At 41.9% G+C, this 19,445-nt stretch overlaps 1 protein-coding gene across 2 annotated transcripts; it reads right to left on the bottom strand.

Moving 5' to 3' along the window:
* Positions 1-6: 6 nt before the first annotated feature.
* Positions 7-19,290, bottom strand: tmem184ba (transmembrane protein 184ba). 2 transcript variants are annotated; one of them, XM_079660026.1, is made up of 9 exons: positions 18,958-19,290; positions 18,815-18,881; positions 15,738-15,977; positions 14,382-14,547; positions 9,635-9,725; positions 8,567-8,734; positions 6,847-7,016; positions 5,354-5,548; positions 7-1,103 (listed from the first exon to the last, which is right to left on the bottom strand). In XM_079660026.1, exons 3-9 carry the CDS (start codon positions 15,975-15,977, stop codon positions 871-873), a joined length of 1,263 nt encoding a protein of 420 aa, XP_079516152.1. In that variant the 5' UTR covers positions 18,815-18,881; positions 18,958-19,290; the 3' UTR covers positions 7-870. The 2 variants fall into 2 exon arrangements, with proteins under 2 accessions (XP_079516152.1, XP_079516151.1); XM_079660025.1 differs by having other exon boundaries at positions 18,815-18,860.
* Between the last annotated feature and the right edge of the window lie 155 nt (positions 19,291-19,445).

Genomic DNA, 19,445 nt, shown 5'->3' with positions numbered 1-19,445 from the left:
TTTCTTTTAATTACCTTAAAATGGGGAATGCTACAATTCCAGTTTGACTTCATACGTCTGCCTCATCTGTCACATCACGTCTGTCACGTTTGAATACGTTTGTTTATGGTTTCTGTTAGAGCTGTAACCTACATTGTGTCCTGCAGAGGCTTTTAATCTTCAATTTCAAAACATGCCTGAAAAACATCATCAGTGTAATCCTGATCTGCTCCATTTATAACAAAAACAACAACGTTTCACACAGCTGACAGTAACTCACACTGCAGTACATACAGCCCTTTAAATCCCACAATGCACCAGGGTCTCCTCAGTTAGATCATAATGTATCTACCGGTATCTACACATGTTCTTCAAGACTGCGTACCGCTTTATTATGAGTGTACCACAAGACTGCTAGCTTCTGTTTCACCAACATTTTACAAAAGAGTGCCTGAATATTAGTTTTACACAATTAAAAGCTCAAAACTCTTATAAAAACTTCAATACATTCTCTATTTCCAGCCAAAGGAGCTTGATAACAACAGCCCATGATGATCTCAAAACAAACTTTACAAAGGAAAACATCCATTAGGACGATTGAAATGCCACATGGCCGCGCTGAAATGTGAAATCAAGCTTCTATCGGAGCCAGAGAACGTGCGTTTAGAAAGTCACGTTTGTACGAGTTTGGACTCACAACCAAACACAACACTTTTTTCAGTTGCTCGGGAACTTTTTTATTGCCAAATCAGCTTCCCACTAACTAAGACTGGCTGGGGGAGATGTGTGTGCAGACGTCACATCCATGGTGAGGAAATCAAACGCACCTCTCTAATCATTCACACAGGAGGATGACCCGCTGTTCAAACAGTCTGAGGGGGTTTCTCTACTCTAAAACTCGTCGTCGGAGCTGAGCAGCAGGGTCTTCTCCGTGTCTCCCCCTTGCCCACTAATGGAGCTGATGTTTCGGGGGAGGGGAGGGGGGACGCCCTGCTCCAGCGTGGCCTGCTGGGTGTACTGCTGGTAGGCGGGGGAGAAGTTGTGGATGGCGTCCTGGACCATGTCCCCGGGGCTCATGGTCTCCTTCAGGCTGCTGGAGATGCTCTTCATGGGGGCGCGGCGGCCTGGGGGGGGGGGGAAGAGAGATTTAGAGATTTTATTTTTTTGGTATTGTTGACCCTGGTAGAATAGTCTCTTTTACTCCCTTTATCGTACATGTGAGGGTCTATCTATGTATGCTTTCTGTGTTTGACAATGTCACAAATAAATCAATGTACAGCAGCAGCAGCAGCAGCAGCAGCAGCAGCAGCAGCAGCAGCAGCAGCAGCAGCAGCAGCAGCAGCAGCAGCAGCAGCAGCAGCATGTATAAAGGTATATCAGTTGAAGTGAACTATATACTTTGAATATTTTCACAGCTTTACCTTGCTGTTAGACGGCTCTTTTAAAAACCAACAGACTCCATTGACTAAAAGGTACTTTAACTTGGTAGAAGTTGAGGGTAGCTGATCCACCGCTGCCTCCATTGGTTTGTGTTGTTGTGGGACTTAAGTTATCCACACAAATCTTTCCACCTCTTTAAAGATCAAAACTTGAAATCACCATCGAGGCAGCAGTAGATCAGAAATGTCCGTGTTCTGCGAGTTAAAATAACGTTTGTTGACTTTGAAGAGAACATGGATTACCCATCAGTCCCCTGTTCCCAAAGGTAAAGCAGTATAAATATTTAAACTATAGCATACACCTTTTCACTTTAGGTGTCTTAAATGTGTTTAGCTGCCACGGTATTAAGCAGGACATTGCTCAGCTTCCTTGCTAGTACTCTTCTCTGTTACCCCAACATCTTCTGTAGTAATACACAGACTAAGGACCTCATACAATCTGACTTCCCCTTAAAAGGGAGAGGAAACGGGTGGAAAAGGATTCAGGAGGGATTTGGAGAAGAGAAAGAGAGTAAAAGGGTCCACTCCAAGTAGGGCATGAGTCCCAAGAGAAGGAGTTCAAGTATCTCGGGGTCTTGTTCTCGAGTGAGGGAACAATGGAGCGTGAGATGGGCCGGAGAATCGGAGCAGCGGGAGCGGTACTGCAGTCGCTTTACCGCTCCGTTGGGACGAAAAGAGAGCTGAGCCAGAAGGCAAAGTCTACCGGGCGATCTTCCTTCCTACCCTCACCTATGGTCATGAAGGGTGGGTCATGACCGAAAGAACGAGATCGCGGATACAAGCGGCCGAGATGGGTTTTCTCCGCAGGGTGGCTGGCGTCTCCCTTAGGGATAAGGTGAGAAGTTCGGTCATCCGGGAGGGACTCGGAGTTGAACCGCTCCTCCTTCGCGTCCAAAGGAGCCAGTTGAGGTGGTTCGGGCACCTAGTAAGGATGGGAGGAGACAGAGGGGTAGACCTAGGACCAGGTGGAGGGATTATATCTCTTCTCTGGCCTGGGAGCGCCTTGGGACCCCCAGTCAGAGCTGGTTGATGTGGCCAGGGGAAGGAACGTTTGGGGCTCTTTGCTGGAACTGATACCTCCGAGACCCGATCACGGATAAGCGGGAGAAGATGGATGTATGGATGTATTAAGCAGAGCATTGCTCAGCTTCCTTTCTGTTACCCCAACATCTACTGTACACTGACGATGGACCTCATACAGTGGTTCAGTCAGTAGGGGCTTGGACTGGGAGCCGTAGGGTCGCCGGTTCAAGTCCCCGACCAGACCTGAATATGGAGTGTGGACTGCTACTTGGAGAGGTCCCAGTTCACCTCCTGCCCTGCCGTGGTGCCCTTGAGCAAGGCACCGGACACCCCCCTTCCCCCCCTCACTCCCATTGCTCCCCGGGCGCAGTGCAATAGCTGCCCACTGCTCCGTACTAGACTCCTGGTGCTAGGATGGGTTAAAAGCAGAGAACACATGTCACTGTGTGCTGTGCATGTGAGACCATTAAAGAGGGGTTCATCCTCCCATTCTATTCATACAATCTGACTTCCCCTTTAAAGGGAGAGGAAACAGGACAGCTGGGAGAGGAAATAAAGGGTTTAAAATGATTCAGGAGGGATTTGGAGAAGGGAACGAGAGTCAAAAGGGGGGACAACATTAAGAGATGGTGGATTTATGGAGCTGTGAGAGAAAATCAAGTGGAGAGGCGAGACAAGGGGAAGGGGAGAAAAGAGTCAGAGGAGAGAAAGGATAATAGAGAAGGGCATCAGAGATTTAGAGGACAGCAAGACAAAAGGAGGGAACGGGTGAGTGTGATTTAGAGAGAGGGAACGGAAATGGAAACTTGTTTATTTTACAGTATGGTAAAGGGACCTAAGGGATCTATATAGTAAAAGATCCTGTAACTATAATCTGCTCCATTTATAACAAAAACAACAACGTTTCATACAGCTGACAGTAACTCATGACTCACATTGGTTTCCCTTTAAATCCACTCACACATGCAGCCCTATAAATCCCACAATGCACCAGGGTCTCCTCAGTTAGATTATAATGGGTGTTTCTCAATGTCGAGTAAAGCTGTTCCAGAGCCACTATTTCATCGAGTGCCGCCGAAGGACTGTTCCAATCTCCAGCATACTTGGAATTCTTCCGAACCCGGCGTACTTCGTTTAGAGAAATTTCGAGGCTGCACATTTGTAGACTCCGCAGACTTAAAATCCCCACAATGCTTTGCGCACGGACCAATTTCCCCAAATCTGTGGTGGAAAATGTAAGGCGGGGCCTCTCATATGACGCACACCTGCACACTTGCTCGCCTGTTCCACTCTTCGTTTTCCGAATGCCAGGAAGGATTCTTGGCTCGCTTCTGAAGGAAGTGACTCAGAAGACATGTGCTACCAAGCAAGCGTCCTCGACATTGAGAAACACGTGTATCTACACCTGTTCTTCCTGACTGCGTACCGCTTTATTATGAGTGTACCACAAGACTGCTAGCTTCTGTTTCACCAACATGTTGCAAATGAGCGCCTAAATATTAGTTTCACACGATTAAAAGCTTAAAACTTTAATATATTCTCTATTTCCAGCCAAAGGAGCTTGATAACAACAGCCCATGACGATCTCAAAACTAACTTTAAAAAGGAAAACGAACCCAGGCTAAAAAAAGAAAACATCCATTAGGACGATCGTTTGGTAAGATTTACGAAGAGGGCAATATAAAGACACACAATTAAAAGACAGTTACGGGTGAACAACCAAATCACATTCAAACCTTGGATGAAAAGTAAGGGAACAACTTCATACATCTGGGAGGGACACAACTAGCTAAAAACGGTGGCAGCACTAAAGGAAAAAGGGGAGCTTGTTGAGTTAACATCATCAGAAAAAGACAAGCAGAAAGAGACAAAGTGAACATTTGCAGCTACAAAAACCAAATCAAATTCACACTCCTTTGGGAAGGACACAGCTAGCAGCACTTAACCCTCATGTTGTGTTCGGGTCTCCCGTTTCAAGTTAAAATGATTTAATAACTACGCTCTAGTTTTTGTATCTGATCAAGGCTTCATGATATCCTCCACAACAGATATATAAACACTACAGAACAGATTCTGACCATTTTTGCCAAATCTGAAGGTCTCTAAAAAAAAAAAGTGTATAATTTGGTGTTGGGGTCTGGGGAGACCCAGCTGAATTGTTTTGGGTGACTCAAAGTCAAATTTTGCCCAATCAAGATTCATCTTTGACTTTAGACACCCCTCACCCGCCCCCTTCATCCACTGTAACAATCATTGTTTGCAACATGCACCTGGTCTCCCCTCCCTCTGCCCCCCCCCACACGGGAACTCCACCTTTCTCAAAGAATATGTACACTAACACTTGAACCTGAACTCACACATGCACGTGTGCAATATGTGGTGTGATGTGTTTTGGGACATAACATTAAATTACAACAGGATTGTACGGTTATGAATGCATTATACGTTAGTTATGATGTAGTTAAAACAATATTAGATGGTAGTCATTTCTTTTGTGTGTTTTGGACTGAGATAAATCATGGGTCCACATTGACCCGCGAGCACTATGAACGGTAACAGCTTTCGAACACAACACAAGGGTTAAGGAAAAAAGGGGCTTGTTGAGTTAATCAGGGTTAGACCTACCAAAGTCTCCACATGTAGCAACAGATCCTTTACGGCACAGCAGAGAAGAGAAGAGACAGATAAAGATGGAGGTGCAGACGTACGCAGAAACATTGAAAAGCAGATACAAAATAAAAAGGTGGTAGAATTGAGTTTGAAAGAAAGGAGATGGAGTGTCGAATACGCATTGAAAAAGATGGAAAAGCATGGAAATAAAATGAGGACAAAAGGCTATTTTACAATGTATTTCATGGTGTATTGAAACTCCTCCCCCTTGGTATTGAAACTCCTCCCCCTTGGTTCCTCACCTTGTGAATCCAGACTCTTCTCCATGTAGACCTTGTAAGTGAAAGCGTGGCGCAGAGCCAGAGAGGCGAAAAACATCTCCACGCAAATGATAAAGTTCTGGTATCCGGCGGCAACCGTGCCCTCGCCGACAGAAACCTCCTCAGAGTTTATCTGAGGGATGGCGCCGCACTTCTCCAGGATGGCCAGCAGCATGCCTGGCCACAAGAGATAAGACGTGCAGAGTGAACATGAAGGTTTGATATTGAGCAATATCTATGTAGGATTAAAACTAGAGAAACATTGGAAAGCGTCTCTTGTATTTAAGACGTAGTTTCCCAGGTGATTATGTGTAACTTTAGATTCAAAATTCAATAATTTAAAGGCTTTGTGGACGTAATGCACGATAGATACAGCCTAGTTTTGGCTATAAAACATACAATATATTTAAAAAAGAGAACAAAAAAAAACAAATACATAAATATTTGCAAGATAACAAATAATAATAATAGTGGGTGAAAAAGAGCTGGTTGGATAGCAAAGGAAAGAAGAGAATAATATTTAGTTTGAATGAAAATGTAACCATAACCCCTAGATTCCACCGGGTCCGGCTGCGACGCGGCGTTCACAGCCACCCTAGTCAACGCCGCGTTACGGCTAGAAGCGTCCCAGAAGCGTCTCGGCGCTGGGCTCCGCTAAAAATAGGATGCAAGTCTATTTTCGACACGAGGCGTTGCATAGCGCCGGGCAGGAAGTGGACCGGTCACAGCATCCAGTCAATCCCCAAAATAAACTCATTTTGCAGACCCTATCCCTCCGTAGTCTTTCAAGTAGAAATGCCAGCGTTCTCCTCCGGTTTACAGGCACTGTGTAAATTATACATATATATAGAATAATTATTATGATGATGAATGCATTTTTTTACCACTAAAATACAGCAACACATCTTTGATTCGTGTCGTTTATAACTGAGATATTATAATTATTATTAACTTTGTCTGCAAAAAGTAGCCTGTCCAGGAAATATGCCCAAATCAACAAAAACTGCGAGCCGGCAGGCAAGACGCTCCGCTTCTGAAACGCGCCCGGTTGGGTTTGACACCGGAGGAGGTCGGACCAAAACCACGGCGCAGACGGACCCGGTGGAATCCGGTTGTATAGAAAGGTGTTTCTTAAAGCGATTATCTGCGGTTCATGTCGTTTTGTTATTAGAATAAGAAAAAACTAAAGTTATAGGGTAGGAACATGTGTTGCCATGTATATCTTTATCTATGTGAACATGACCCTGAGCCACATCGATAAATAAACAAATGTGGTTGGTTAAGCAGATTTACTTTGTTACTCTGCAGTGAAGATTTGTTGACCTACTTTTGATACATGCTCTGAAAGAATAACTGTATGCTGTTAAAAAAAAAGTTGAAAACGTCCTAAACTCTCAAGGATAAAATATAAAAGGGAGACGTTTCAGACTATATTACGTGCTACATAGAGAGCATGTGTTGCAGGTGTTTCCTACCCTGCCAGAAGGAGAGGAAGATGACAGACTTCACCATGAGGAACTTGAGCATGGGGCTGAAGGGGCTGAGCAGCTGGCGGGTGGAGAAGTAGAAGAGGAAGAGGGCGTACAGAGACAGGCTGACGGAGATGTTGTAGACGATGGTGACGTACAGGTAACCCCCGGAGACACTGAGGAGAGGAACATGGTCGTTAGGGGGGAGGGATTTCAGGTTTGTGCCGTTTGATGCTGTTGTAAGTGAAGATAAAAGCCTAAACCTGAATGAATGAAACAGCCAGAGACGTTCCATGAATCTAAACATGACAGCAGTAATCCACGTGTTCCTGCTGTTTGCTTTCTTGTTGTTTTGTTATTTGGTGGTTTTTCAGTACTGCTTTGTATTGCATGTTTCTACTCCTGGCTCATGTGTACAGTTTAAGGTACTGTTCTCACGGGAACATTTGAAATTGTATGCAACTCTATACTTCTGCCGCACTGCATCAGACTGAAATATTGTGCTTTTTACTTCACTAACTTCTGCCGACAGCTTTATTTATCAACAGTCTCACTCGTGTTATAGTCACGAAATGAATCTTATTGATTCGTGCTCACCAACACGATTTTGCCATTTTTTTTGTGTCACACAGAACGATTTGAAAAGCAATGTAAATAATAACAAATTAGAAAGAAAAACAGATTTAAAAAAATACAGATTTCAGTATTCTGACACAGAACGATTTTAGAAGCAATGTATTTCTATTGGTAGTATGTTTCGTGCCTGCACCAAATAATAACAAATTAGAAGGGGGAAAAAATACAGGTGTCAGTATTCTGAGGCTCTGAGACATTTCTTTTCCTCACGGACGGCAAAAAAACTCAGACATTATACGATTTAAAATAAAAGGGTTAGGGTTAGATATTGAGTAAGAAAATGTTTTTATGAACCACACAGCTTCTGGTCTTCCAAGACCCGACCGGACAAAAAGACGTGGTGCAGGCACGAAACATACCAATAGAAATACATAGCTTTTAAAATCGTTCTGTGTGACACGAAAAAAATGTGGAAATGGAGTTGGTGAACACGAATCAATAGATTAAATTAATTTCGTGGCTAACACGAAATTCCGTGAGACTTGGTTGTTTTTATAGTTATCTATTACATACCATAACCACCCATTGAAAACAACTTATCGTCACATGTGTTGATTCTGAATTTGTCTGAGAAACGGAAACATGCTTGTTTGTCGAGTCCTCTTGCAACAGCTGATAAAAAATGATTGTAAAAAGCTGAAAAAAGGGGTGTTTTTTTAAGTTCATTATAAGGAACTGGCGAACCAAAATATTGGATTAAAAAAATGATGTAATCATATTATTATAATTTGGACAAGACCTATGGATTTTTAGGCGCCCAAAACATACATTTAGCCCCAAAAAGTACTTGTGTAGAATAAATGATGAAGGCTTTTGTGTTTTAAGGGATTTACGGCCATCCTGGACGCCATCTTGAAAATTAGACCTTTGTAGTGGTCAGATTTTGGTAGTTTTAGTATGTTATTAAGTACACCTGATACTACAACAGTCCATTGAGAAACCTATTTTCAGATGACTATCATGAAGTAACTGTTTAGCGATAAGTGACTCACACAGGAAAGTGGAAAAGCTACACCAACATCCTTTAACTTCAATAAGGTATTGAGAGTTGAATTGAAACTTCACGTAAAGGATGTGAACACTTCCTTACTTGAAGTCCCCGTCCTTGTACTTCCCGTAGGCCTGCAGCACCACGGTGACGGCGGCCATGATGGGTTTGACCACGCAGAACTGCAGCGTGGCCTGCTTACAGAACCGCAGGAAGCCGATGGAGTACGCCTTCCCCCGCAGACAGCAGGTCCCGTACACACAGCTGGACCTGAGGGGGGGGGCACAACATCTGGATTACACTAGGGAATTAAGTGTGGTAAAGATATGCACAATAATGCTTTGCATATGTAAATAAAAATGTAATAATAATAATGCTTTATTTATATAGCACTTTTCATACAACACATGCAGCTCAAAGTGCTTTACAAAATGACACGTCACAAGTTAAAAACAAACAAGAAATTCCCCTCAGATTATTTATTAAAGAGCCCATGTCATGCTTTTCTGGTTATTACCCGCTTTTATTAGTCCCAAACCCTCAAAGTACACCCTGTAGGGAGTAAAACTCTAACACAGCTCCAACAAGGCGTTTAGGACAGAGAGTGAATACACATACTATACAGAGATGCTGTATGAGAAACCAATGTGAGTTTGGAAAATTGCACAATATAAATGTATTCTAGTAGACCTCAACAATGGAATCATGATCAGTAGAAATGGCCATGACATGGGACCTTTAAGAACTTTAAAAGGTACATACAGAAAATATAACATTTGATCAGGTTAATAGACACAAGGAGGTAAAATGTAGGATCATAAAAATAAAATAAATAATGGTTTCTCTCTGACAGATAAGACACATGACATCTGAGTCAACAATATAAAACAAAGTGAACATATAGGTACAACAGAAAGAAAAGATTAAGACCTGTAAAATAAATAAAACAATATAAAAGGTAAGTAAATAATAAAGCCTAAAAGAACATTTAAAGTGGGGGGTAGCTAATCTAAAAAGATATGTTTTTAACTGTCGTTTAAAACTGAGTTGGCCTCTCTGATATTTCCTGGTAGGGTGGGATAAGCCCTCGTTTCATGCTGATTTGAAAACACACATTGTTTATCAGCCTGTTGGAATATAACCCGTATCTTTAGTAAATGCGAGACTCACTCGATGGGTTTCCCTCTGATCTCGGCCATGATGGCGCTCTCTCCTCCCAGGTACTCGTAGCACAGACTCAGGAAGTTATAAATCACAAACGCTGCAGAGAAACAAGGAGAGACAAGCTGGGTTGTTATTATCTCTATGCACACATTATATACTTTTGTATTCAAATAATCAAAGTAGACCCTCTCAAAACAACAGCATGTTTAAAAAGGGCAACATTTGGATTCATTTTTTGTCACTTCATGATCAAATGAATGGGCAGTCGAGTGCGATTGAGACAATATCTTCTAGAAAGAAAGTTTTTTTTCAACAACTCAGTCTGCGATTCTTATCATATTTGTTGTTTTCCATGTCTTGGTCTTGATGAAACAATAAGTCACGAGAACATTTAGCAGCTTGTGGAGCTATATTAACATTATTATTATCATCATCATCATCAACCCATTATGTAGCCCCTTAATAGGTATTTTTCACATCAGAAATTACAATTTGTCATTGTGGGAAAATGCTTCTAACATTAAAAAACTAAGCTATATTCAAATGTCCCCTTGAACAAGTGTTTACTGTATTTCTGCTATATCCGACACACACACACACACACACACACACACACACACACACACACACACACACACACACACACACACACACACACACACACACACACACACACACACACACACACACACACACACACACACACACACACACACACACACACACACACACACACACACACACACACACACACACACACACACACACACACACACACACACACACACACACACACACGTCTTACTTTAATCTAACAGACTGCTGATGTTACCTGATAACACATGATATAGATGTTTAACAGTAGGGTACGGCATTTGTTTTGAGATTTAATGATATTTAAAGGTGGGGTAGGTAATTTTGGAGAAACCAGCTCGAGTGCGCTAGAATTTGAAAATACACAACCGGAAAAAAATGTGCCCCTTCCTTCAGACTTCCTCACAGAGCCCCTCCTCCAACACACACGAACGCACACATCAAACTTATCTCGTGCCCTCATTGGTCATGTGACATGACCAATGAGGGCACGAGATAAGTTTGTGCACAGATGGAAGGCTGACAGGCAGGTAGGCCATCCAGTTACTTTAGCCGGGTCTGCTCAGATGATTGGTCGTGCTTTTTGCAGCGCCACGGCGTCCACAGATATTATTTTTTTGTATATATTTATTGTCAAAGCATTTCATGTATTCATTGCTATCGGGATGTTAAGAGCATTCCATGGAATATAACAAAAAGTGTTTCTGAAGTGAATTATATACCCCACCTTTAACTGTCCCAGGTAAGAAACATTTAAAAAAAAAAAGTGTATTAAATGTATTCTGTTTCCAAAGTGAGTTCAAATGTAATAATCAAGATCAATATTTTGCTCTCATCACAAAGCCTTTCTGTTGTGGCGAGAATCTCAGAACGGATCTCACAAGGGTAAAGGATCCACACACACTCTTCACCTGACTCTCTCTTGTGTCTCTGCGGAGGATTATCTCTCCTCTGTGCTGCCTCAGAGCGAGAGAGGGCTCAGAAAAACAGCCAGGCTAATCACACACACACACACACACACACACACACACACACACACACACACACACACACACACACACACACACACACACACACACACACACACACACACACACACACACACACACACACACACACACACACACACACACACACACACACACACACACACACACACACACACACACACACACACACACACACACACACACACACACACACACACACACACACACACACACACACACACACACACACACACACACCTTAAGACTGTGCACATGAGGTAAAATAAGGTGAGTGGGTGAGAGTGTATATGAGTGAAGAAAGTGTGAAAAGGTGTCTGATTGTCTGTGTGTGTGTCTGTGTGTGTGTGTGTGTGTGTGTGTGTGTGTGTGTGTGTGTGTGTGTGTGTGTGTGTGTGTGTGTGTGTGGAGCTCAAAGCAGCTGAGATTCTTGTTACGTCAGTTTTTATTTTCCTTTCCTCCCTCTACTCCACCCACGTTAACAAGATGACACACACTAAAAGATAACTATGTTTTCAGTATGACTTAATATTGCCTTTTGATGTTAGTGTTATCTGCGTTTTATTTTAAAAAGATTAAATAATGCTTGTATATGTATCATCGTTTAAGCTCATATATATATATACACTTTTTTATGCCCTGAGTTTTGTCACGGTTTATGATTGGATTTGTTGTCATGTTGCTAATTTTTGTTATTTATTATTATTTGTTAAATCTGTTGTTCTGCAAGTCTTTTAACCTGCAATGTATTTTGTGTGTAAGCTTTTTTAAGTGCTACAAATAAAACTATTGTCATTTTCTGGGAGTATTGTCTGACGTCAGGCGCCTGTCAGTCAACACTCAGGTAAAAGGATGCCACACATGCCAGAGTCACTGTGATTTAAACACACAGCTGAGCGTACAGTGTGTGTGAGAAACTGTGTGTGTGTCAGCTGTTTACATCACACTCATCAATGCTCTCCAAGGACACCATCAGCACAGTGCTAGTTGCCACGGTGATACAGTAGGCCCGGATACAGGGGCAACGGGAAGTTTTACAGCGAGTTTGGTGGAGAGGAATTCATTATCTGATGCAGCCATGCTGGTTGATGAGGAAGATTTTGCGAGCTCGGTTGCCATGCAACAGGTCGGTCATCTTAGCTTAGGCTCAGCAGCATTGTGGGTAATGGGAAGGCAAACAGGGTGAAGAGAGGAGGGGAATAATACCAAGAGGAGAAGTCATGGGAGGATACAACTTGTCATGAGGGGGAGGAGGAGATAAGGAGGAGGAAGAGACATGACGACCACGATACTGAAGAGCTTCCTCCCAGAAGCAGAAAACGCCCCTCCACTGCACATTCAAACACTCGGACATCATTTATTGGTCAACACAGGAAGTGACGCCTGGGCAAAGTGACTATTTTTATCCTCAATGTCACAACTGACTCTGGAAAATTACGAGCAGCTGACTTCACTGCCAACTCAAACATTAAAGAGACGTCAGAGTAGGGCTGCTCGGTTATGGCAAAAATCATAATCTCGATTATTTGGGTCAATAATTGATATCACGATTATTAAAAAACGATTATCCATTTACTTTGAAAACATCCATTTATTGAAAAAAGAAATTTGAACAGTATGTTTTTAACAGTTGATTACCCTGGACTTTAAGTATAATTCAACTGAAAAACCAATAATAAAAAAAAATAAAATAAATAAAAAAAATCGTTTTATTTCGATTACGTTGTTTTCGTAATCGTTGCAAGCCAAAATCGTAATTGCAATTAAAATACGATTAATTGAGCTGCCCTACGTCAGAGATTTAAAACATCAGACAGTCTTTGTTTTGTTTGTGTCCCCCATGCGCTCTGAAAAAGACGCCGGCTCATCACAAACAGTTCTGATCAAACTCGAATAAACTCAGTCCATGTTTATACAGAGAGAAGTAAAGCCATTTGATCCATGGTTTCCTCCCTTACAAACTCAACTCGAAAATAATATCAAAACCACATTTCTGAGGCATGTACATGGAGCTGTGCAAAAGGGGCTTCCGCTGTGGAATTGAATGGTAGTATGTGTCCAAATACATATAAATAATACCGGAAAAAATATGTGTACGGATCAAGAAAAACTTCAAAACATTTCACAAGAGACTTCCAGACCATCACAAAAACTAAAATAAAACAAGATTCACCATCAAGCGGTTGAATGCATCCGCACAATGTAATCACTTAAAAGTCGCACAATGAGGTGGAAAGGAATCAGTAACCTTTATCTATCGCTAGTATCTAAATAAATCATTCAATGTGTCTTTATTCAAGAACAAAAAGACACTTGGGCGGAAATAATAGCTACCAAATATGGCAAATACTATTTTTAACCATACCTAAAGTAGAGTGGCTCTGGGTATTTTGGTTGCAAACATTACAATTTAAGTGCTTTCACACCAAGTACTTTGCCGTACTTAGTTCCCAGCACTTAGTTCCCCCATGGAACTAAAGAGCCGATCGCGTTCACACCGGAATAAGTCCCTGGGGGAGGATTAGGCAAATGAAGCAGCTGACGTCACTTCTTCTTCTTCTGCTTTGGGTTTACTGGCAGGCCGCACTTCACGGCGTATACTGTCGCCCGGAGTCCCCGGCCGGAAGTCCCCGGAGTTGGGGACTGGCTTCAGTAGAAGCTGCTGGGACTCCCAGCAGCTTCTACTGAAGCCTTCAGAGTAAATCGCCAGAACGCCGACACCTCCTCATCTCCACCGCTCCCATGTTTTCTTTTGTGTTGCCATAAGTTAGTCTCTCTCCGTTGGTGCGCGGGGCTAATGCTAATGCTAATAATGCTAATGCCAGCAAATACAATGGCGGCTTCAAAAAACTTTTCAGAGTTTTACGGGGCGTGGTTTGTAATTCGCCCAGCCAATCAGAAATTGGTATTTTTTTTCTCCCCAGGATAGTCCCACCTCTCTAGCAGGCACTACAAAGGGGGGGAAAGTTCTCACGAACCAAGTTCTCTTTTTGGTGTGAACGCAAAATCCCAGGAACTATCGGAACCAAACGGGAAAAGTACTCCGGTGTGAAAGCGCCTAATGTACCCGGCTCAGGTTGTCTTGTAAATTTGTGGCATTAACGAAACTACATCATCACAGACTGAGGAAGAAGATGAAATGAAGTCCCTACCTTCATAGCAGTCCCTGACGGTGTCAAAGTACACGTAGTACTGATCGTTGGTGAAGAAGAGGAGGCTGAGCCAGGAGTCGAAGGCGTAGATAGGAACGATGAAGAGGATCCGCACGATGTGGCGCTGCTCCCTCGGAGAGCTGTAGAAACGTAGATGCATGTAGATCTGGAACAGAAAGCAGAGACACCTCACATATCAGCAGAACATAAGCAGTTTAGTCTGTTCATACACTGAGTTTAAGGCTTGGAGCGTTGAAATGATAAGAATGTATTCTGTTAAAGGTGGAGATTAAAGTTAAATGATTCCACAGCTTTGTGGCAGCAGTAAGAACAGCCCTGTTCTTTCTATGGCTGCAGAGTGTAAGCCTGCATCAGAGGGTTTAACACTTACGTATGAGATAAGACTCAAGAGTCTTCAAGAGAGGCTGCAACTGAAGACTTTAAACAGGAACATGCACTGGTTTGCACAATAAGGACATAGATTCATTTATAATCTCATAATAATAATACATCTGGTGTTGTAAAAGTGCAAACGCTTTTAAAACATTTAATAGACCACATTAGAATTTTATGAGGAATTTCTAAGTTTCCCACGCCAGTGAGACCATAACCAAAGCCTTAGTTTTATATATCAATGACTTGTATATAGACTATTTTATCAGTTGTATTGTGTTGCACTGTTGGAGGAGCCTGTGACCGAAGATGTTCATTGTCATATCTACACTGTAGCTATGCACACATGACAATGAAAGCCTTGAATCTTGAATCAATCTTAGTTAACCTGAACTATCAACACATAACCACAAAAGCCTCAGCTGTTGTTTTCATTCATGCCTTCCATGGACCTGGATCAGGTTTCACATTGTGTGTGTGTGTGTGTGTGTGTGTGTGTGTGTGTGTGTGTGTGTGTGTGTGTGTGTGTGTGTGTGTGTGTGTGTGTGTGTGTGTGTGTGTGTGTGTGTGTGTGTGTGTGTGTGTGTGTGTGTGTGTGTGTGTGTGTGTGTGTGTGTGCACATCCTTCTCTGTATCACAAACACCTGCCGAGGGATGTTGCCAAGCAACCCCTGCCCTTGCAGATGTGTGTGTCTGCAGGATCCCATCATATGTGCATTAAAACACACACACGCCAGGAATGCCTAAGTCAAATCTCAACATGAGCCACACTGTAGATATGTCTTAGGTCAAAGGCTCCTCCAACAGAGCAACACAATAAAACAGATCAAACAGATCAAATAAATACAAATAGAATAGAAGCAGTGCAAGGAGAGTCTATATACCAGTTACTGGAATATGATATATTAGATAAAGGATAATGTGTAAGTTGCAAACAGATGAATGTTGTTTGGAGGGCGTTACCTGGTGACAGGTGAGGATGAGCGCGGTCCAGACGAAGAAGCCGGACACCGCCTGAGCAGCGGGCGTCATGAGGAAGGTGGGCTGATCCAGGGTCAGCAGCGGGGCCTCGGGCAGCCATGAGATGTTGGGGCCCGTGGGGGCTGCTGTTGGGGGGAGGAGGGGGAGGGCGGCGGCGGCCAGAGGAGAGTCCTCCCCCAAACGCTCTGAGAGGGGGACGTCCCGCCTCCACAGGTTCAACATCTGGAGGACACAGAGAGGAGAAACACTCAAACAGGGACACAATTCAAAGATATTGAAGTCACTGTTTTTTTGTATATATTGATTATTTGCATATGTATAAATGTGTCTGTTGATTGCGTGTATCAACCCGTGTGCTTTTATTTTATCCTATGTTTTTATTGTGTCTTTACTGTGTATTGGGTTTTTAGCACTTCTTAACACGTGGCTTGTGTGGTCATTTACTCTTTTATAATAATTATAATAACAATAATAATAATACATTACATTTATAAAGCACTTTTATGATTCCTATGATGTTTTAATGTTTTGTCAAGCACTTTGTTACTCTCTGTGAAAAGCGCTTCATAAATACATTTGACTTACTTACATATAGGATATACATATTTTTATATATATTTGTATTTTTGTATTCGGGATTGTGGGAAACGGTATTTCGATCTCTCTGTCTGTACACACAAACTGAAAGATTGACAATAAAGTTGACTTTGATTCATAAAGTATGAACCTCCACCATCAATCATCAACATGGAGTATCGATTGCACACACTCATCAATATAATGTGGAATCTCATTTCGACAGGAGTCAAGGTGTGTGTGTGTGTGTCATCTGTACAATGGTTGGACTGTATGTAGAGTAAACAGAGTTTTGAATGTTCCTACATCCAGAGCGCTGCCAGATAACGTGCCCAAACATCTACTCTCCACTGTGGAGTTATGGTTTCAGGGCGGAGTGTGTGAGCTGGATTCCACTCTGCATTTTTCCAGGTTAACAGAAGACAACACGTCATTAGCTGCAAGGCATTCAGGTATTTTAAAGGCATTGTTGATTCTTACTGTATGATATTTAAACAGTGGGGTTAGAGCAGCAATGATTATATCATAATGGCTAATTATTATGATGACAATTTAAGGTATTTTCATACCAAAATTGTCCGACTTTGAGAATTAAATTGAGGCCTTAGAAAGCAACAAGTAAAGTATAGTGTATTCCTGCTTGTATGATGATTACACATTGGGGCTATGGGAGATTTCACTGTTTGAAAAAGCTATTTTAAATCCCAGATCTAAAAAACCTTTAATGTAATCAAACACTAAATTGTTTCTGCAATCAAATGTTTGCGCATATATTCTAAACAAAAAATAAACAATATGGTCTGTCATGGTAAGAAATAACGCTCAAATAACAAAATGGGTCTAAAAATGTTTCAAACAGCATCAAGAACATGTTTCCCCCACACATATCTTGTGAGTAAAGACAGGGTGTGCAGCCTACAGCCTGACCAGATTTAGGTGCAGATTGACAAAAACAACGTGATATATTCAGCTGCAGCGTCCACCCCCAGCTCCCGAGGAGGACTGGACTCGAAGTGGCCAGAAGACACGTTTACGTAAGCAGCCGTTTCCAAGGTGATAGTCATGTTCAGGTTTGTTTCCTTTACAGTGACAAACAGCTGACACATTGAGCTTTGGGGAGATTGTTGTTATGAAAGTGAAGTGGGAGCTGGCGCAAATACACCCACACATCATTTCAAACATAAAGATAGAGAAAACGAAAAATAAAGAGTTGGCGTTAATGCTAAAAAATGATCGCTAAATGACAAAAGAGGGACAGTGTGACCCTTCATGTCTCATCTGCCAGAGTAGCATGGCAAACACCAGTGACATTGCACACTAAACAAACAGCAAGGACAATGAGAGGATGACAAATGCTATCCCACACACACATTTATTTCTTTACAACACTAATTACATTTAAAAACCAAGTGATTGACTTTGGGGTTTCGATTAAATGAATTAGGCTGCTTTCATGCTTTTAAATGTGAGGCTGAGAGGAGTTATGGTCTCGCTGTGTGTGTGTGTGTGTGTGTGTGTGTGTGTGTGTGTGTGTGTGTGTGTGTGTGTGTGTGTGTGTATAACCTATGTGTGTGTGAGACGGCAGGTCATTTGTATTGGTTTGCCACGGATCAGCATATCCACATGTCAACAAGGAGAAGTGAAGGCATCAGCACACACACACAAATGATGCTTTGCCGTAGCAAAAGGGACATCTGTGTGCATCATTTAAAAGGCTAAAAGGTCAGTCCACATACACACACAGAAATAATATATGAGAGGCAGGGGGTCAGAGCAACAGATGGAAAGGGGTCACGGGTTTGTGTGTGTGTGTATAATTCAAAATAAGTAATGATATGGGTGAAAGCCAGACTGGATGATCATGCCAGCTAAAGCAACAACATCAACAGTAGCATTGGGATTTATTCAAAGTAACTAAGTACATTTACTCAAGTACTGTACTTTAATACACATTTGAGGCACTTGGAATTCAATTGAGTATGTTTTCTCACTGTTACTATATAAATGGGTATATTGTTCTTTGAATTACCTATATTAATTTGATAGTTACTTTAAAGATTCACATTTTACATACAAAAGAACATTTAAAAAATATAATTTTAACACTTCAATGCATCAATAATTATAATCAAAACATATATTATATATTATTCTGAAATGGACCAATTTGCAGAATGAGTACTTTAGCTATATTTTGATGCTGATATTTTTGTACTTTTACTTGATTAACATTTTGAATGCAGGACTTTTACTGTGACAGAGTATTCCTACACTCAGATACTTCTACTTTTACTCAAGTACAAGATCTGAGTAATTCTCCCACCTCTGACAACAAGCCTTTAAAACATGTATCCACTGCTTTTCTCCCATAACAGTGATTTTATTGTACTGCTGATAATGAATGCTGTGTTCAACGGATTTTCCATGTTTAAAAACTGTGGAAATGACTTAAACAAAACAAAAGCGAAGCTGGAAAAACCTACCTTTTAGCTTGCAGCCGCAACAACTTCACCAACTGGAGTTCTTAACCTGGATTTGAAGAAAAATACTCTAAATTAGTGAGGTAAAATGGGGGGGTTTGTTAATGTAAAGTATTATGAAAGTGTTTTACAGGCTAAAGGCTTACCTGGTAGAAAGGAAGCCGCTTTAAAATCCTCCTCAGCTCCAATTTACGAGCCGAAATAACGGCCTTAATTCCTCCTCAGAAATCCACCGTTGCTCCCCGGACATCCATGTTGAGCCCCGACAACCATAAAAACCCTCCAAAAAGTTGACTAAACTCTCCCGTGTTACACTACTTTTGTGTTTTCGTTTGAATAATCCTTTCTGTGACTCAACAACGTCTTAAAATCCGTGTTTTTTTAGAGTTAAATCGGTGATTTGTTTCATTCCTCTCCGTTGCTCTTTCTCCACTGACTTCGATCCCTCACGGATTAACGGGAGGTCGCAGAGGCTCCGCCCATTGCAGGAGGACGAGCTGGATGGGCCAATCACACACGAGTATTTCTAATAACCCAAAAGAAGGCGGGGTTTGATCGTTGACCGCACTGAGCATGCGCGAGTGTGCTATTTTCAGCATGATGGTGATCCCACACTGTCATTGAACAAATTAAA

Source organism: Notothenia rossii, assembly GCF_949606895.1.
Source record: "Notothenia rossii genome assembly, chromosome: 11".
NCBI classification, from domain to species: Eukaryota; Metazoa; Chordata; class Actinopteri; order Perciformes; family Nototheniidae; genus Notothenia; species Notothenia rossii.
The sequence above is the reverse complement of the archived record's forward strand: the minus strand, read 5'-3'. Positions and strand labels throughout refer to the sequence as shown.